General features: G+C 40.4%; 1 protein-coding gene across 2 annotated transcripts in view; it reads right to left on the minus strand.

Annotated features, from left to right (window-relative positions):
- Positions 1–18922, minus strand: part of SDCBP (syndecan binding protein) — a 32510-nt gene extending 13588 nt beyond the window's left edge. For both annotated transcript variants that reach the window (XM_029222472.1, XM_029222471.1), the window contains exons 1-2: positions 18805–18922; positions 2443–2508 (exon numbers count right to left, since the gene is read on the minus strand). In XM_029222472.1, coding sequence (XP_029078305.1) covers positions 2443–2493 — 51 coding nt within the window. In that variant the 5' untranslated portion in view covers positions 2494–2508; positions 18805–18922. The remainder of the gene's footprint in view (positions 1–2442; positions 2509–18804) is intronic.
- Positions 18923–21595: the final 2673 nt, after the last annotated feature.

Genomic DNA, 21595 nt, shown 5'->3' on the forward strand with positions numbered 1-21595 from the left:
GAAAGCATGTGGAGACACCATGCTCATGGAGCCACCAGTGTCAATCTCTGCTCACTGTGACAGGAAACTGACGAAATCACGGTTTCTTACCAGCTTACTTTGCACAGGTGTGGCAACCACAGGCTCCTCTCAAAGACTCACAGGGGACAGGGAGGTTCAGGGACTGTAGGATACTGAAAGCCACAAGCCTAATGTTGATTGTAAGACAGTTTACAAAATATGAACTGCCCGTTTCACTGCTGCAATTTAGTTTTGCCGTGGCATAAGAGGCCAGGAGAGGAGAAAATGAATACCACCTTTACAGAGGCATCTCAAAAACAAAAGCCCAAGTATCACCTACCATAGAAAATGAAGAAAAAAATAAAACCAGCCCCAGACTGCAGTGGCTGGGTTAGGAATCTTTTAAAATCCAGTGAGAATTTAACAACCATGTGTCCCCCTCCTTACTTGCTGTTACATCTCCAGGCAGCCAGCTTTCTGCTCAGGACATAAAAAGTCTTCTAATGGAAATACCCATATAATTTGCCTCTCCTTCAAGAGGTCAGCCTGACGTAGACTATAGCCCTCTTTATCTTTCAATCCAACATTTGCCAGTATCAACTGTTTCCTTCTCTTTCCGCTGCTCTCAAAATAAAAAACCTCTGCTCAAAGTCTACTATGGTTAAAGTTCAATTCCATCAAAACTAAAAAAAAAAAAGCATGAAAAGGAAATTAGTCATTTTCTCAGACCCATCTGCAAATCCTATCACTTAGTGCTCTGATATCACATTAATGGCTTAACTGTTATTCTTGAAGGGTAAATATTTCAAATAAAAGCTTTTTAAAAAGAAAGTGCCTGTTCAGATGAGCTTTGTGGAAATAAAAACCATGAGAAAAACAATGACAAAATACCAAAGAAAAAAAGGGAGATTTCAGATGACCGAACAGTCCGCTTAAAACGGTCCGGCACCAAAGCCTTTGCAGCTGAACGGATGTCAGAGATTTTACAAACCACCCATCAACATCCACAGGGGAGCCATGATGGAAAACAAGTGGTCATGACCTCCCCCACCCCCATTTTTATCCAATCACTGCTACACGGCTAACAATTTCAGCTACACATTTGTTACTATTTTTGCTGGGTTTTTTTTTCACCCTAAAAGGGCCAACATTTTGCCTAAAAAACACCTGTATTCTTGTATTCTTCTCACAAGTTTCTAATAAACGTTTTTATGTTCATTAAATAATTGTTAAGAAGTAAATCTCATTTAGAGTAAACTGAGGTCAAGACCTCAAGTAAAATGATCTTTAGGGGAAGAAACTTTGAAGTACTAAAACAACTCAAAATGAAAGAATTCCATCACATTTATCATATCAAAAAGATTTTAGCAATAAAGAAGTATAACAGGGAGCTCAATTTGTCCTGTCAAATTAGAAGAACAAATGACAGCCGAAAAAATTCTGACTTTGAGAGAACAAGTTGAAAGTAAACTGCAAACACGATGGGTTCATTAAATACAATTATCTCTAGTTAAAAAGAAAAATTTACAGAACTGCAAGAATTGATCCCAATCGCAAACTTTCTTCTTAAGCAGAAGCATCTATCTTCAAAACTAATACTTACATAAAGGAATACAAAAATTTCTTGACTTAATGAAATTAGAAAGACTGTACTAACACAGCCACTTAGAGCAGGAACAAGTAAACTGTCTGCTGCTTACATTTAAAAAGAAACAAATCACTACACTTTCATTGTGCATTTACACTACTACTCTTCCTAAAGCAGCATGTACCTCCCTATTTCTATGATTTTTAACTTCAGAGAAGACAATCATGTTAAAGACTTGTCATACCTGAAAACCCAAAAGAACAACGTACGAATTTTAAACAAGACAATGAACGTCTAAGAAGTTGGAGTATATTTTACCAACTTAAAAATGTATTTAATTTAGGGCTTCCCTGGTGGCACAGTGGTTAAGAGTCTGCCTGCCGATGCAGGGGACATGGGTTCGTGCCCCGGTCTGGTAAGATCCCACATGCCGCGGAGCGGCTGGGCCCATGAGCCATGGCCGCTGAGCCTGCGCATCCGGAGCCTGTGCTCCACAACGGGAGAGGCCACAGCAGTGAGAGGCCCGCGTACCGCAAAAAAAAAATAAAAAAAAAAAAAATGTATTTAATTTAAACCTTAGTTATAAAACCAAGCTATCTTTGAAGAGTTTAAGTCCCGTTTCAAAGAAATAATAACCTGTACCCATTAATCCACAGTGAAATGAAGAAGAATCTCTAGCTTTTCTAACTTTTCAGTTAGAAAAACTTTAGAAAAAAGTGAAAAGTTTATAAAGTGTAAAAACGGACAAATACATCTACTATTAAAGTTTCTTGCTTCACTTCACCTATAACCAAAACGTATGGCAGAGTACATGGGGAAAAAAAAAGTACTTAAATTAAAGGACTTAAACATACCTGAATCACCTTGTCTACCTTCAGGTCTTCAAGAGATGGGTACAGAGACATTTTTGCAGGATTTTCCTAAAGAAAAAATAAATTTCTATGATTCAGATTTTATTGAAATTTCAACAGTACATGCAGCCAGCAACATACACATAAACGTGTATAAATGTTTAACACAAGAGACATTTAATTTGCAAAACACATGGGAAAATATGAGCGTGCAGCTATACTAAAAACTGCTGGCTGATGAATGGTTGCCAAACTACCTCTCTCTTCCTTCTGTGATCAAACTACATCCACTACAGATCTTAAACGTCCCTTAGTAAAAAGCCCCTTGATTTCTGAAGTTTAGAAAGTCAAAAGAGGGGCTTTCCTGGTGGCACAGCAGTTGAGAGTCCGCCTGCCGATGCAGGGGACACGGGTTCGTTCCCCGGTCTGGGAAGATCCCACATGCCGCGGAGCGGCTGGGCCCGTGAGCCATGGCCACTGAGCCTGCGCGTCCGGAGCCTGTGCTCCACACAATGCGAGAGGCCACAACAGTGAGAGGCCCGCGTACCACCCCCCCCCCCCAAAAAAAGAAAATCAAAGAGAACGATTATATGACTCATCTAGCTTACACAAGGGCTTGGCAACTGAGCCAGTATTATTACATCCTTCTATATGTAAAAAAACAATATACACCAACTGTTAACAAGAGTTCTATCTTTAAGAGAAATGAATGAAATAGATGGTAAGGGACTGAGGGATAAGAGGGACATTTTTATATTTTAAACATTCCTATATTGTTCAACGATTTTTAGTGACCATGAATTGCTTTTTGTAGTAATTTAAAACACAATTCTCTAAAAGAATTACAGGGATATACACTCCAAAATTTTGTTTAGCTGTTTTGAGATGAACACTTCCTTTAAACCCAACAAAACATAATATATTCTAAATTGGTACAGGGTTTGACATATCAATTTATTACCTCCCAATCAAAATCCACCCATAATTGGCTGCTCTGTGGAAATGGAGATGGGCCCTCCAATTATCTGCTCTTCTACCAGGTGGCAAGATGCTGAGCTCTGTCAGCAGAGGAAGCTGGAGGCACACTGCAGGAGAAAGGGTTTTCTCTCTTAAGTTCCAGTGTACGGCTCCAGCCAGGCGCCACCTTTGAGCAGCCTAAGCACCCAGCTCCCGCAGTGCACAGCAGCCAACCGTCTCCAATACTCTGTCGAGCACGTTCCCAGCAATGGTGTCACCAGCAAGGCATCCCTCATGAGTAGCTTTCCCTAGCACCCCCTTCCTGTGGCGTGCAGCGAGTTCCAAGGTGCAGCACCCCAAAGGGAGACTGATCCAGGAAGTTTGGTATCTCAGCAACTTCACCGTCCATCGAGTGATGGCTGCACTCTGTCCAGCAAAGCCTGGATCCCGATACAGGAAGAGGACAGCTCATCCCGGGGCACTATCTCAGCCCTGGGGTGAGCAGACGCTTAAGAAATGTGCTCTTCCTGTATTCTTTAAAGTTCTCTTTACTTCTGACTGGCCAATCCCTGTTTCTTCAATCATGGTATCGTTAAAAATTCTGTACACTAAACTTTCACTGCTCAAATTACTATATGGTTTCTGTCTCCTAGTTGGATACTAAATGACAGTTTTTTAAATTGATACACTTCACATACCACAGAATTCACTCTTTTAAAGTATACAATTCGACAGTTTTTAGTACATTCTGAGTTGTGCAACCGTCCCTATCATCTAATATTATAACATTTCCATCACCCCAGAAAGAAACCCCATGCGCACCCATTCTCCCGTCCCTCCAGCGCCCAGCAAGTATGAATCTACTTTCTGCCTCTCGATTTGCCTGTTCTGGACATTTAACTTGGAATCACAGGACATGTGGCCTTTTGTGTCTAGTTTCTTTCACTTAGTATAATGCTTCCGAAGTCCATTCATGCTGTAGCAGGTACCAGTACTTCACTCCTTTTTCATGGCTGAACAATATTCCATTGTATGGATATGACACTTCTGGGTAGCAGTCGATGACATTTTGGGTGGCTTTACACTTTCTGACTTATGAGCGATGCTGCTAATAATGCTAATGAGCATTTATATCCAAATTTGTGTGTAAACATATAATGCTTAACTGTCTTGGTATACAGCTAAGAGTAAAACTGCCAGGTTATATGGGCATCCTCTTTAACTTTTTGAGGAACTGAACTGGTTTCTGAAGTGACTGCACCACTTTACATTCCCACCGGCGCATGAGAGGGTTCCAGTTTCTATCTTGGCCAGTGCGGTTGTCCCTCGGCATCTGCGGGGCACTGGTTCTCAGGGCTCCGCTGCCCACGCCCGCACACATAAAGCCTGTGAAGGCTCAAGGCCCTTACGTAAGACGGCACAGTGCACACCCGCTATCGTCTGCTTTATTACAGCACCCCTACTGCACGTGAAGCAGCGTCTCATCGTAGTTTTGATCTGAATTTCCCTAATGACTAATAACGTTGAGCATCTTTCATGTGCCTAGTAGCTACTTTATATCTTCTTTGGAGAAATGTCTATTTAAACCCTCTGCCCATGTTATTACTTTTTCTTGCCTAATTGCCCTGGGGTAGAACCTCCAATAAAATGCTGAATAGCAGTAGCCTGACACAGTTTCGAAGAGGAAAACGGGGCCTAAGTTTGTGGATAAAATGCAAATTCTTGAGAAAGCACAATCAAACATGGCTTAACTATTAATCCGGGGAAACAAAATGAAGTACCTTTTGTGTCTCAAAAGATCACTTCCCTAGAAGCTTTCTCCTTAAACACATTTTATTTAAACTTTCAACCATTTTATCGACATCATAAACACAATCATTTTAAATTCACTGTAACTAATGTTGACCAGTAATCCAGGTGCTATTTCCATTTTTGGTTCTGCCACTGGTCACCTACAAGATCCCATTTTTCCTCATGAAAAATGAAATGGATGAGTGGCTCATTTCAAAACTCACTGAGTAGTTTTCTCAATTTTTTTCCCCACAGAAGCTTTTCTTCAAACTAATATTAACTGAAGTTGTCTCAACAACTCTGAGGTCACTCATACCCAACACACTCAGGCCAAGAAAAGAAATGGGCTTTCCAGAATTTTTTTAAAAGTATCAAATATCACCCCAACTTATACTTTTTTAAAAATTTAGTTTGTTCATTTTAAGTATGTTGACCTTAATTAAATCTCACCATTCTTCTAAAATACAAAGGATTCCTCAATGTTTTTACTTCAAACTATTTCTTGGTCTCATTTCATCCAGTTTCTTTCCAAACATTACAACGTTCCAGCCACAAATGACTTGCCATTTCCTACCCAGGTCAAGTGTTTCTGTGTCTCCACATCTTTATAAAAGCTTTGTCTTCTTCCTGGAATATTCTCCCGGGACTTTTCTATCAAAATCTTAGTCAAGGTGACTTCTGTGAGGTCACCTTTGATGACTTCAGTCTGACATTATTTGTGCCTCTCAGTTCAGCAGTTTCACTCTGACTTTCATTACAGCTAGTTTATGTTTAACTCTGCTACTTGAGATCAAGGCCCACATTTAATTTTTTATTTATCTAACACAATACCTTATCCTGACAGGAAACAAATGTTTATCAAATATTTTAGCCAATAGTATCAAAATTACAGTAAATAAGATATGGTTAAAACTTTTACTGGAAAGTTCTAATGGTCTCACCTTGCAAGTCTACTACTTTGTTGGGTTTGGTTTTTTTGTTTTTTGGGTTTTTTTGCTTTGTTTTGTTTTTGCCACATCAAGCAGCTTATGGGATCTCAGTTCCCAGAACAGGAATTAAATCCAGGCCAGGGCCATGAAAGCCTGGGATCCTAACCACTAAGCCACCAGGGAACTCCCAACAAACCTACTACTTCGAACAACACTGTTAAAAGCGTTCCAGGAAAATAATAAATGTTTGTATTATTTTTCTTGAAGGACTCCATTAACTCACTTGTATGGTATATTTAAACCTTTGACCTAAAGCTAAGTGTCAAAAATACTTAGCCCTGGGGACTTCCCTGGTGGCGCAGTGGATGAGACTCCACGCTCCCTATGCAGGAGGCCCGGGTTCAATCCCTGGTCGGGGAACTAGATCCCACATGCATGCCACAACTAAGAGTTCACATGCCACAACTGGGAAGACCGTGTGCCACAGCTAAGGAGCCCATGAGCCGCAACTGGGGAGCCTGCCTGCCACAACTAAGACCCAGTGCAAACAAATAAATAAATAAATATTTTTTAAAAAACTTAGCCCTTTTTGAAGAACCACAAGGCTCCTCTTGAAATCCTTTCAATTATGTTTGGAATTTCAGAATGATCAATAATGAGATTTGAGAGAACTCTGAAAATAATTCCATTACATCAGTGTGAGAATTCCCATTTTACTCTCACTTAAAACTCTATCAAACACTATGACTGTACCAACTAAAGACAAAATCTCTTTGCAGGCCTTCCCTTCAGCCGACGGAGCAATCAGTGAGAAGGGAGAGCTTACAGCTCTCGCTGCTCCTGAGATCAGTAGGCACCACACCTTTGCCATCTACTCTAATGGTCTGCTCACAACATTCCTGACAAAGTAACAACTTTGTTTCATTGGTCTAATTCCTGAAAAGAACTGGTGCCCTTCATTGACTCCTAAACCCAGGCTTGGCCCACTCTATGCTTCCGGCAACCTCCCTGCATCTCACACCTCACTGAACGCCTCTGCACGCCGTGGTGCAGGCCTTTAGAAGATAAGCCCCCAAATCAATTACTACTAAGAGATTTCTCAGTGCTTCGAACAGTTTCAGGGTTCTTCCAGAGCAACTGAAGACAAAAAGAATTTGACTAATTCTGCCTCAGTATCAAGTTTTCCATCTGACCCTCTACCTCCTCAGGGCAATGTCAGGGTAACTTCCTTGGTCCTTAAATATCTGCACAGACCAAAGAACTCTGAAATTCAGACACTGTATATGATATTTTGGAACACCTAGTTAACTTGCTTTCTAGCAGCAATGCTCTGATCAACAAAGTAGGAAACATGCTAGTGAAGATGTCCCGTTAATGTCACCTAAATGGCACCACTCATCATTTTCTGAGCGACTGACTCATTCCTTCTCTCAAACCACCCACTACAACTGGCCTCCCCTTTTAAAAATGGTGTGATCGTTCAAGGTAAAACAATGTTTGTCAGCTTGTTTAGTCTGAGTTGTTTTTAAAAAAACCTTGGGATGATGAAAATTCAGGACTGCAGAACCACTGATCTTAAAAAAAAAAAAAAAAAAAAAAAATACGGTGCAACACGTCTGGTGCTCCGGTTTTTGTAGCTGCCGCCCAGGGGACAACCCCTGATCGCCTGGCTCCGGCTGCCAGCAGGGCGTACATTCACAGGTCCCCCAGGATGACAGCGCTCCTACTGACAGCTGCATGGAAGGGGCTGGACCTGTATGATATGCTCACCCCGAAGGCAGCTTCAGGTGTGAGGAAGACCCTACCTGAGTCCCCTCCACCACCACCAAGCCAACAGTACGCTGCATCTGTGGAGAGGACAACGGCGCCATCATCTGGCTCTGTCGGCCCAAAGGTGCGGCCCAGTGAGGGTCTAACTGTGGAACCCATACAAGTTGGTGCCCCACCAGCTGGCCTACCGAGAAAACAGTTCTTAACAGGTTCTCCTCCAGGGCACAGTGTAAAGACAGCAGACTGAACTGCACCCCAGACTCCCTGTAAAAGAGGTCGATTACCTTATCTTCAAAGCCGGGGCCTGTAGAGCAAGCAGGCTTGTAATTAAACACACACCCAAGGGCTGTAATTCTCTCCAGAAACTGGGAGGGCCAGCAGGTCATCTGTGCACTCTCCCTCTCTCTGTCCACCCGAGGCAGCCAGCGTCTCTGAGCAAGGACCTAGTGCCAGTGTACACGTCTGCCGCCCACAGGGGACATCCCTGGCTAGCCTGGCCCCGGTGGCCAGCGGGGCTTGTATTCACCAGTTCAACAGGACTGTAGCAAACAAGCCACAGTCAACTGGCAGTCTTACCAGGGCTCAGTGCAGAGGGAGCAGACAGAAATGCCTATTTCCCAATCTTCCTCTGAAACAGGTAACTTCGCACACTTTTAAAACTGCTGCCTGAGAGCGTGGCTTCCCAACGGCCCGAATCTAGGTGCTGACCGCGATCCTCCCCGTTGGGCCAGTGACAGACCTGACACACCCTCAACTACTGGGAGCCAAAAGCAATAAAGCAGGCTGCTGGGAAAGCTGCAAGGTTATGAGATACAACCAAGAGCTAGTAGTGCAGGGTCGAACGAGAAGGCTCATCTGTGAGGCCAGTCGTTTAAGACTAGGAGAGGTGGCTGTTTTATCTAAACAAAGAGAGTCAAGGAAAACGAAGAAACAGAAGAATATGACCCAAACGAAAGAACAAGATAAAAGCTCTGTAAAAAAAGACCTTAATGAAAGTGATTTACCTGATAAACAGTTTAAATTACAGTCATAAAGATGCTCACCAAGCTCGAAAGAACGATGGATGAACAAAGTAAGAATTTCAGAAGATACTGAAAATATAAGGCGCCAAGTAGAAATCATAAGGCTAAAAAATACGATAACAACTAAAAAACACAACAGAGGAGTTCAACAGCAGACTAGACAAAGCAGAAAAAAGGAAGAAATGAATCTGAAGAAAGGAAGAAACAAAGCAGAAGACAGGGCAGTGTAACTCATCTGATCAGAGCAGCAAAAAGAAAAAAGACTGAAGATAGCTTAAGAGAGGTATGAGACAACATGCTAACCAACATTTGCATCGTAAGGTTCTCTGAAGGAAAGGAGAGAAAGAAGCAGAAAACTTACGTGAAGGAAGTTTCCTTCACATAAGAAAGAAGAAACAATGGCTGAAGATTTCCCTAATTCTGGGAAGGAAACAGACATCTAGATCCAGGAAGTTCAGGGAGTTCCAAAAAAGAGATGAAGATACCCACACCAATATATATTATAATTAAAATATCAAAACGAGGAGAGAATCTTAAAAAGTGACAGGAGAAAAACAACTTGTTATGTACAAGAAAACTCCCAAGAGACTCTGAGCAGACAGGCCAGAAGGAAGTGGCAGGATATAACTCAAAGCGCTGAAAGAAAAAACTGCCGCCAAGAACACTCCACTCAGGGGACTTCCCTGGTGGCACAGTGGTTAAGAATCCACCTGCCAATGCAGGGAACATGGGTTTGAGCCCCGGTCCGGCAAGGTCCCATATCCCGCGGAGGAACTAAGCCCACGCACCACAACTAGCGAGCCTGCGCTCTAGAGCTCGCGAGCCACAACCACTGAGCCCACATGCCACAACTACTGAAGCCCACGCGCCTAGAGCCTGTGCTCCGCAACAAGAGAAGCCACCGCAAGGAGAAGCCTGCGTACCGCAACAAAGACCCAACACAGCCAAACATAAATTAAATCTTTAAAAAAAATACTCCACTCAGAAAAGCTGTCCTTCAGATTTGAAGGCAAGGTAAAGAGTTTCTCAGACAAGCAAAAGCTAACAGAGTTCATCACCACTAGACCAGCCTTATAAGAAATTTTATAGGGATTTAAGGTGAAACAAAAAGGTGCTAATTAGTAACAGGAAAACATAAAGTATCAATCCCAATGGTAAAAGTAAATATATTAAAAAATTCAGAGTAACCTAAAGCTGTAAACATGGTGGATTAATCACAAAGCTGGAATAAAGGTTAAAAGACAAAACAAAACACAACTACAACCATTTGTTAAGGGAAACACAGATAAACGGATGTAAACTGTGACATCAAAAGTATAAACGGGGGTGGGGGATGTAAAAATGTAGTCACAAGGATGCCCACCTTGCCACTTTTATTCAACATACTCTGGAAGTCCCAGCCAGAGCAACTAGGCAAGAAAAAGAAATAAAAGGCACCCAAATTGGAAAGGAATAAGTAAAACTGTATTTGCAGGTAAAATGTTACTAATACGTAGAAAAGCTGAAAGAATCACCAAAAAACTGTTAGAACTAATAAATTCAGTAAAGGTGGAAGATACAAAACCGATACACAAAAATCTGTTGCCTTCCTATACACTAGCAATTAACTACCAGAAACAGAAATTAAGAAAACAATCCCATTTACAACTGCATCAGAGAAATAAATTTAAATAAGGAGGTGAAAGACCTGTACACTGAAACTACAGCACACTGATGAAAGAAATGAAAGACAACACAAATAAATGGAAAGATATTCCATGCTCCTGGGATGGAGGAATATTGTTAAAATGTCCATACTATCCAAAGTAATCTAAAGAGTTAATGCAATCTCTGTCAAAGTTCCAATGGCATTTTTAAAAGAAAGAAAATAAACGACCCTAAAATTTGTATGCAATCATAGAAAACCCCAATAGTCAAAGCAAACTTGAGGGAAAAAACAAAGCTAGAAGCATCACACTTTCACTTCGAACTATATTACAGAGCTATAGTAACTGAAACAGTATGATACTGCATAAAAACACACACATAGACCAACAGAAGAGAATAAAGAGCCCCAAAACAAACCCACGCATGTATGGTCAATTAATTTGTGAGAAAGGTGTCAAAAATATACAATGGGAAAAGTACATTCTCTTCAGTAAATGGGAAAACTGGACAACCACATGGAAAAGAATGAAATCTGACCCCTATCTTACACCATACACAAATATCAACTCAAAATGTATTAAAACTTGAACATAAGACCTGAAACCATAAAATTTCTAGAAGGAATCATTGGCAATGAGCCACTTGACATTAGTCTTGGTGATGACTATTTTGATTTAACACCAAAAGCAAAGGCAACAGAAGAAAAATAAACAAGTGGTACATCAAACTAAAAAGGTTCTGTACAGCAAAGGAAACAATAAATTGAAAAGGCAACCTACCAAATGGTAGAAAATATTTGCAAATCATGCATCTGATAAGGATTAACAGCCAAGCTAAAAAACGAACTCATATAACTCCACAACGAAAAAAATAAAATAAAAAACACAATTAAAAAAAGGGCAGAGGATCCGAACAGACATTTTCCCAAAGAAGACATACAGATGGTCAACAGATACATGCAATGGTGTTCAACATCATCACGGAAATGCAAATCAAAACCACAGTGAGATTATCACCTCACAGCACAGGAAACAATTGAAATGCTCTATCAGAGAAGTAATCTAAAGTACTTCCATATGGTAGTAAAGTAAAAACCTTCTTAAGGTCCTAAAACATCGCGTCTTCAAGTCCATAAGGATAACCTGGAAATCTTGTTAATAACAGATTCTTGAGTCCTGGCCCCAGAAACTAAAAGAGTAGAGTCCAGAAATCTGCCCTTTAACCCTTTGTATACCATCAGCGTCCAATGGACACAATTTTAAATTCTGAGTTTCTTTTTTCAGAAGTTCTATTTCACGACTTTTATTCTTTCTTAGACAAAAGAAAGGGAGGGAGGGATGAAATGGAAAAAAAAATCTTTAAATAGAGTAAAATCACCCCACCTTACAAATATCACAAGGGTTCAACTGGACTCCTTTATAAATCTAAGATGCGTTACGGAATCTTAGTGAACTTATTTTTCCCATATCTTGAAACAGTTCTGCTACTGTATCTAGGAATTACTTAATCATTATTTATCCGTTATTCCCAAGTATGCTAAAGAAAAAACTAAAATGACAATAGGAACAAAAAGTAGAATCATTCTTATTCATTCTAGGAATACATTATGTCATCCTTCAGTATGTGTTGCCCAAAGTACTGCGTCCTCTTCCAAAAACGTATGAAGTCTGGAGACACCATCTTTGTAGCCTTTTTTCTAAACTGTATTCTTTGAACACAGTAGAAAATGTGGGATTTTTCATTTTTCACCCATGATGGCACAGAGAATAAACTGGAGAAAGACATTAGACAAATCAGAAATGAATACAAAGAAACAAACAGCTGTACTCTAGACTTTTATGATAATGAGGGAATTGATCAAAAGCAAACCTCAGACTATGAGTTTTCAGATGAAGATATCCTAATTGAAATTCCTCAAACTTAAAGATCAATGAGTAAACAATATGCCTATACTTAATTTAAAAAATACAATTTTTCAGTTAGTCATTCTGAAGAAAGCACTTTATCATGCAATATTTTGAAACAAGTCCCTAGATCCTGTTTAAAAGGATATTTACCATCTTCTTTCCTCTTTTATATCTATACAGCAAAACTTACTGGATTTGGTTTGTAAGTAGCCAAATGAAGGCAGGTAGTTAAACAAAGGTGACCAGATGAAAATAGCAACGTAGAGAAATTTTTAAAAATCTGTTGCACTGACTATTCTAATTGGTATTTATAAAAGTATAAATGAAAATTCTTTGCAAATGTAAGTTAGATGGTCATCCCTGCAAAATCATGAGCCATGAAAGTTTGCAAAAATACCGCATTTTGACAACGCAAGTACAAAAATTACTGAACAGTAACGTTAGAACCTATTAGAGATGGATATGAAATCTAAAATCCAGTATTGTGTTTTGACAACCAAGTGCATGAAAAAAACCTAAAAGTAATGATAAGCTAAGATATATTAGAGATGTAACTGAAATCTGGAACAATATTTATAAAAAGGGTATCTCCCAACTGTATGGATGACAGTTGATGAGCAATTAGCTGCACTCAAAGATGTTGCCTGTTTCAGCTATATATACCTTCAAAACCAGGAAAACTTAGAACAAAATTTTTGGTTTCTTATGTTCAAATTGTTATTAAAATTCTGTTTCTAGTAAAACCGTGTTTCCCTGTGCCTTTATTTTCATTTCTGCAAGTTATTCATAAAATGACCTAAATTATAAAAAATATTCACTGGACCCAGATGATAAATAGTAATGATCATGTTTTCTAGTACACTGTGGATTCATAAGCATTCCAGACGATTCACATATGGTGTCAAGCAACACACTGTGATAAAGTCCTAAACAGTCTTCATGGCAGTGTTTCTCAAACTTGGCTCACCATCAGATCAGAATTATTTGGGCACTAGTTAAAAATACTTTACCAAGCTGACACAGATTTCATGGAAGGACGTAGGAATTATTCTTTTAATAAATATCCCAGGAGACTATGATGATAAGCAATTGAGAAATATGGTCATATGAAGTCTACTCTAAGTATAACTTCTTTTTACCCATAAGATTCCATTTCCCACCTATTGAACTGGCAAAAATCCAAAGCTGAAAAACACTCTCCGATAATGAGGCTTTGAGAAACACTCATACATTACTGGTAAAAGTGTAAAGTAGTATAATTTCCACAAAGAGTGAGTTTGCAATATCTACTAAAATCGTACATGCAGATACCCTCCAACCCAGCAATACCACTTCAGGTTTTAGTCTATAAACGTACCTACATACAAAAAGCAACAAAGGTAACATTTTATTCACTGAAGCACCAACTGTAATAGCAAAATTCTTTAAACAAAGGAGGAAGTACTAGATACACAAAATAGTAAACGAGGTTGAAAATATTATCACATTAACTGGAAAAAACAAAGCATTATTTAGTGCAGTATATAAAGTATGCTCCAATTTGTGTTAAAAGGAATGGGGAACTTAAGGAACCAGAAAAAGAAACACAAACTAAACCCAAAGCTAGCATAAGTAAGGAAGTAACAGAGATAAAGAGAAGAGAAAAAATAAAGAAAAATCAATGAAAACTAAATTTAGTTCTTTAAAAAGATCAACAAAATCGACAAACCTTTAGCTAAATGGACTAGGAAATAAAAAGAGAAAACTCAACATGTTAAAATGAAAGTGGAAATACTAGCAGAGTTTCTACAGAAATAAAACATTAAGTCTCTCTACAAGAGAGCACTATAAACAACTGTACACTAAAAAATTGGATAAACTAGATGAAAGGCACACATTCCTAGAAACACAAAACCTATCAAGACTAACTCAGAAAGAAACAAAATCTAAATAGACCCAAAACTAATAAAGAGACTGAATCAGTAATCAAAAATGTCTCAACAAGGAAAAGCCCTGAGCCTGATAGCTTCATTGGTGAACTCTACTAAACACTTAAAGAATACCAATTGTTCTCAAAATTTTGCAAAAAAATTGAAAAGGGGACACTTTCATTCTATGAGGACAGCATTACCCTGATACCAAAGCCAGACAAAGACACAAGAAAGCAAACTATAGACCAACACCCCTTATGAACACTGATGCAATCCTCAACAAAATACTAGCAAACAGAATTCAACAGCATGTTAAAAGGATTAGACACCTCTTAACAAATGGGATTTATTTCTGGAATACGAAGATGGTTCAACATATGAAAATTGTTCAAAGTAATACATATCAACAAAATGAAGTGCAAAAAACACAAGATCATCTGAATTGATGTAGGAAAAGCATTTGACAAAATTCAACACCGCTTTATGATAAAAACACACAACAGAATAGGAGTAGAAGAAAACAACTTCCACATAATAAAAGCCATATACGCAAAACCCACAGCAAACATCATACTCAATGGTGAAAGACTGAATATTTTTCCACTAAGGTCAGGAACAAGGCAAGCATGCCCACTTTCAACACTACTCTTCAACACAGTACTGCAAGTTCTAGCCAGAGCAAGAAAAAGAAATAAAAGGCATCCAAACGGGAAAAGAAGTAAAATTATCTCTGTTTTCAGATATGACCTTATATGTTTAGGTTTAAAAAACCTTAAAGACTCCACAAAAAAGCATTAAAACTAAAAAACAAATTCAGCAATGTAACAGGATACAGTCAATGCACAAAAATCAGCTGCATTTTTATACGTAAATAACAAGCAATCTGAAAAAACAAAAAACCAAATCCATTTACAATAGCATCAAAAAGAATAAACTACTTAACGAATCTAATCAAGAAGGTAAAAAACTTGTACAATGAAAACCACAAAACACTGCTGAAAGAAATTGAAAACAATCTTAGAAACAAAACTGGAGAACTCACACTTCCTGATTTCAAAATTTACTATAAAGCTGGAGTATTCAAAATGGTAACTACTGAAGCCCGCACGCCTAGAGCCCATGCTCTGCAACGAGAAGCCACCGCACTGAGAAGCCTGCGCACCACAACGAAGAGTAGCCCCGGCTCGCTGCAACTAGAGAAAGCCCACGTGCAGCAACAAAGACCCAACACAGCTAAAAATTAAAAAAAAATTTTTTTAAACCAATCAAAATGGTATAGTATTAGCATAAAGACAAACATAGACCAATGGAATAGAACAGACAGCCTAAAATAAACCCTCGTATAATGGTCAAATGATTTTTGACAAGGGTGCCAAGACCATTCAATGGAAAAGACAGTCTTTTCAACAAATGGTGCTGGGAAAATTGGATATCCACATGCAAAAGAATGAAGGTGGACCCTTACCTAACACAATATATACAAAAGTTAACTCAAAATGGATCCAGGATCTAAAGGTAAGACCTAAAACAATAAAACTCTTAGAAGAAAACACAGGACAAAACATTCCTGACATTGGATTTGGCAACGGTTTCTTCGATATGACACCAAAGGCACACGTCACAAAAGAAAAAATACATGTTGGACTTAATGAAAATTTTAAAAAATTTGTGCATCAAAGGACACTATCAAGAGCGTAAAAAGGCAACCCACTGAATGCGAGAAAATATTTGCAAGTCATGTCTGATAAGGGATTAACATCCAGAATATTTAGAGAACTCCTAAAACAAAAAAAACAAAATCGGCAAAGAACATGAATAGACATTTCTCCAAAAAATATAGAGGAACAGCCAAGAGGCACATGAAAGGGTGCTCAACATCACTAATCATTACGGAAATGCAAATCAAAACTATGAGATCCCACCTCACAGCCACTAGAGTAACAACTATCAAAAAAAGAAAACAAGTGTTGGCGAGGATGTGGAGAAATTAGACCCCTTATTCACTGTTGGCGGGAATGGAAAATGGTACAGGTGCTATAAAACACAGTATGGCAGTTCCCCCCATAATTAAAAATAGAACGCTGTATGATCCAGCAATTCCATTTCTGAGTATACACCCAAAAGAACCGAAATCTGGATCTGAAGAGGTATCTGTATACCTACATTCACAGCAGCATTACTCGCAACAGCTCAAACGTGGAAGCAACCAAAGTGTCTATCGACAGATGAATGGATAAACAAAATGTCAACACATATATATGCGCACGCACACACACACACAACGGAACTTTATCCTACCTTAAAAATGGAAAGAAACTCTGCAATGTACTATTGATACAATATGGATGAACCTTGAGGACATCACACGAAGCGAAATAAACCAAACACAAGCAAGACAAATACGTGATCCCACTTTACATGAGGTACTTGCAGTATCAAAATCATAAAGACACAAAGTACAGCGATGGTTGCCAGGGGCTGGGGGGAGGAGAGAATGGGGCGTTACTGTTTAATGCGCAGAGACTTCCAGTGTTAAGATGAAAAGACTCAAGGGGATGGACGGTGGTGATGGCTGCACACCAATGTCAGTGTATTTAATATCTCTGAACTGTACACTTAACAATGGTTAAGATGGTAAAATTTACGGGTACTTTACCACAATAAAAAAAAAAGAAAAACAACAGAAGGGGGGAAAATATATTTATAGGTTTGTACAGGTATAAAATATCCCTGGAACGATACCTAAAAAATGCCGAACAGTTGGCTCCTACAGGAAGAGAATACGGTTGGCTAGAGAACCTTGAAGGAAGGAAATTTTACACTGTATACCCTTTTTTTGCTTAAATGTTGAGCCCTGTAACTGCTTACCTCCTCAAAAACTAAATAAATGTGCAAAAACTCTTGGCAGCACTTGGAAAGAAATGAATAAATGTGAATATAACTGTGACTAGATGTAACAGTTGTTTTTTTTGGGGGGGGGAATCTTTCTTTTTAGAAACTTACGGCATTTACTACCTAAAGAAGTACCTAAATCCGACAAAAAAACAGGAAAGAAAAAACAGTTGAGTCATGCTCAATTAAAGGAACTGTTTACTGAATAGTAGACTCAACCGCCAACTATTAGTAAATGCTTCCTCTTTCAGTCACGATTCTCATATCCTTTCTTATAATGCCCAAACGTAACTAAAAATTAATGGTGCCAAAATTAAATGTGAATTATAATAGAATGACTCTTTCCTGAACCTATTAAAAGACATTCCAACACCATTGTAAAGCAATTATACTCCAATAAAGATGTAAAAAAAAAAAAAAAGACATTCCATATCCTTATTTTTATTCTGCAGCACAAACTATCTGATCTATAATATTTACACACCGTTCAAAGAACAGAAGTTCGTAGAACGAAGGTGGTAACAGAGAAAATGAAAAAACAAACAAACACATTTTTACCGTTTGCCCTCAGCCTCAAAGAGAAAAACTTAAAAGAATGGACACATTTTATTTCACCATTTGTAATATACTGGCGATAAAGCTAACCAGGCTGCGGCTGGGTTCCCCTGTAACTTTCCTTCTTAATCAACTGTTTCTTCTTTGAAACAACTGGATGTTGTGAGATTCGTAAACCAAACATACTTCCTAAGAGAGGTACATAATATTAAAAATAACCGTGAACGGCTGTGCAGATAATATACACAGGCCAGATAAACCTAGAAATCTCCCGTTAAAAATTAGCACCTTAGGAGACTCCCTGCTTAAATTAATCCATTTTGGTAAAAAGGGAAAACTTTATCCACATCTACATGCCTCCGCCTGCCCCGTATTACAAGGGAATCCTGAAACGAAAGCTGAGAATCGCGACCCTCGAGGGAGGATTCCTGCTGAGCGCACCCTGCTGGGGGCACTTCTCCCTTTCCTCCAACTTCTCCAGAAGCCAGCGCCCCGCGAACACCTCTCCCCCTCCCCCTCCCGAAAGGCAAGGCTTCGCCCGCGCAACGAACACCTCCTTCCTCCATCCACGTCCCAACGTTCCCAAGCGGCCACCGAGGAAGGCGACGCAGCCCAGCCCGGGGACGCGGCACCGGGACGGCCCGCAGCCGGCGGCTCTCCCCTCACCGGCCCCGGGTAGCTCACCCGACACGAACAAAAAGGGTCGAGGCGGACGGGGACTGGGGGCGGCGGGCGTCGCCCCCGGCCGGGCCCCAGGCTCGCCCTCCACCCCCGGACGGAACCCCGAAACCCACAGGGTCGTGGGCTCTCGGAGGGCACCGCTCGCGCAAACTTTCGCCCCGGGCCCGGCCGGGCACCGGGAAGGGCGCGGAGCGGAACCCACAGAGGGGAAGGCGGCGCGAGACGCCCTCCGCCCAGCTGCCCGGGGCCCCACGCCCGCGCCCCCGTGTGAGAGTCCCCCAGTTCCCCGCCCAGGGCTGCTCACCGAGGCCGCAGGCACGCACACGCTGCAGCCGCCGCCGGTCACTGGCTCAGACTTCCGAGACCCAGAGAGAGAAGGACGCCGCGCGTCCCCGCCTGCCGCCCGCGCCTTCCCCCCACGCCTTCCGTCTCCGCGCTCGGTCAGGTGACCCGCTCCCCATGGTAACGGGGCGGGGGCGGGGGCGGGGCGAGGCGTGCGCCTGCTCTGCCGCTCCCGCCCACCTGCTCCGCTCTCCAGACAGTTCCCTGCCTAACGGCCGGGAGCCCCCAGCTCACTGCTGATCATCCGCCCTCACGGTCACTTAGTCCCCCATCACCTCCGACACATCGAGAGGCCCGAGAACCTACCGTTCGCCCATTTCCCAGCCAGCCCTAAACTTCCACCACACCCACGGGCTCCGCAACGTTCCTCCCACTAACCCTTCTCGACTCCTGCCTTCTTTGCGTTACAACTTTTTTCTTTGGCATTTATTACTCTTTGTCCGTCTGAGCTGAAGTTTGCTGGTTGTTGAAGGTTATGTGTGGTAGTGCACAAAAGTAATAGCTTTATCCTAATACAAAAACTGAAAAACTATTTCTTAAGGGCTACGTTCCAAGCACTGTCCGAAGAACTTGATGTATAGAGCAGTCTTATCTGGTCCTTACATCAAAGACAGATACAACATCTTCTTTAACATGCAAAGACACTGAGGCACAGTTTGCCTAAGTTTTCTGTACTTACCATGGAGTAACAGAGTACTCGACAAAATAGCATTAACTTAGAAGCATTTTATTTCTAGCTAAATTATTTAGTGCAATAATTTAATCTATGGTAAAATAAAAACCTGAGCATAAAAGAGATGACAATAAGATGAAAACTTTGCCCTCAGAGAGTTTGTGGTCTGATAGACCTTTTAAAATAATTGCAATGGAAAAAAAATTGCAATGGGAAGGAACAAAACTGGTTTTGTTCACAGGTGACATGGTTATGTAGAAAGTACCAAAGAATTGACCAAAAAAAAAACCAACCCTAAAACTAATAAGCAGTTATAGCAAAGTTGCAGGATTCAAGGTTAACATATAAAAGCCAACCACTTTCCTCTATAACAGCAATAAACAACTGGAATTCGAGATTAAGGACACAATATCACTGATATTAGCACAAAAACAATGAAACAATACTTAGGTAAAACTCTAACAAAATATGTACAAAATTTATATGAGAAAAACTATAAGATTCTGATGAAAGAAACCAAAGAAGGTACAAATAAATGCAAAGACAGTCCACATTCATGAATAGGAAGACTTGTTATTGTCAAGATGTCAGTTTTTCCCAACCTGATTTGACACAATCTCAGTCAAAATCCCGGCAAGTTATATTTTGGATATGAACAAACTGATTAGAAAGTTTGTATGGAAACACAAAAGTCCCAGAAGAGCCAACCCAAACTGGAAGAAGAAGAACAAAGTCACGGGCCTGTGTGTGCCCAACGTCCAAACTTACTATAAGGCTGCAGTAGGGACTTCCCTGGTGGGGCAGTAGTTAAGATTCCACCTGCCAATGCAGGGGACACAGGTTCGAGCCCTGATCCGGGAAGATCCCACATGCCGCGGAGCAACTAAGCCCATGCGCCACAACTACTGAGCCTGAGCTCTAGAGCCCGCGAGCCACAACTACTGAAGCCCGCGCGCCTACAGCCCATGCTCCGCAACAAGAGAAGCCACCACAACGAGAAGCCCGTGCACCGCAACGAAGAGTAGCCCTCGCTCACCACAACTAGAGAAAGCCCGCGCACAGTAACAAAGACCCAACAGCAGGGCTTCCCTGGTGGCGTAGTGGATGAGAATCTGCCTGCCAAAAAAAAAAAAAAAAAAAGGCTGCAGTAATCAAGACTGTGGGGTATCAGCAATAGAAAAATCGATCAATGGAACAGAATACAGAGCCCAGAAACAGACTCTCACAAATACATTCAATGGATCTTTGACAGAGGAGCAAACGTATTCAATAGACAAAGGGTAATCTTTTCAACAAATGGTAGTGGGACAACTGGACCTCCTCATGCAAAAGAAAAAAAAAATTTTTTAAAGAATCTAGACACAGAACTTATCACTTTCACAAAAATTAACTTGAAATAGATCATAGGCCTAAATTTATAACTCAAAACAATAAAATTTCTGGAAGGTAACACAGAAGGAAATCTAGGTGACCTCTGGTTTGATGATAACTTTTTAGATACAACATCAAAAGCACAATCCATGACAGAAAAAATTGACAAGTTAGACTTCATTAAAATTTAAAAATTCTTCTTTATGAAAGACACTGTTTAGAGAACGAAAAGACAAGCCACAAACTGGGAGAAAATATTTGCAAAATACATATCTGCTCAAAGACTTGCAGCCGTGGAGGACATGAAGAAACCTTAAATGCATATTGTGTGTGAAAGAAACCAGTTGAAAAGGCTACCTTTTATATGATTCCAATCATGTGACGTTCTGGAAAAAGGCAAAATGATAGCAGCAGTAAAAAAAGATCAGTGGTTGCCAGGGGTTTGGAAAATACGGGGAAGGATAAGGTAGGTGAAGCACAGGGGATTTTTTTTTTTAGGATGGTGAAGCTATTCTGTATGACACTATAATGGTAGATACATGACATTATGGACAATACGTGGTATAATTATATATGTATATATATATTTAGTCTTTCAAAAACCCTTGGAGTTTCATGAGTGCCAGTGTGTCCTTGTTATGCTAAGGAGGTAGCTCATGGCTGAAATGTGGGTGGGGGAATAGGGGCCCTAGAAAGCTTCATGATGTCG

The sequence above is a fragment of the Monodon monoceros genome, unplaced genomic scaffold (genome assembly GCF_005190385.1).
Source record: "Monodon monoceros isolate NGI ecotype Baffin Bay Population unplaced genomic scaffold, NGI_Narwhal_1 Super_Scaffold_14, whole genome shotgun sequence".
Taxonomy (NCBI): Eukaryota; Metazoa; Chordata; class Mammalia; order Artiodactyla; family Monodontidae; genus Monodon; species Monodon monoceros.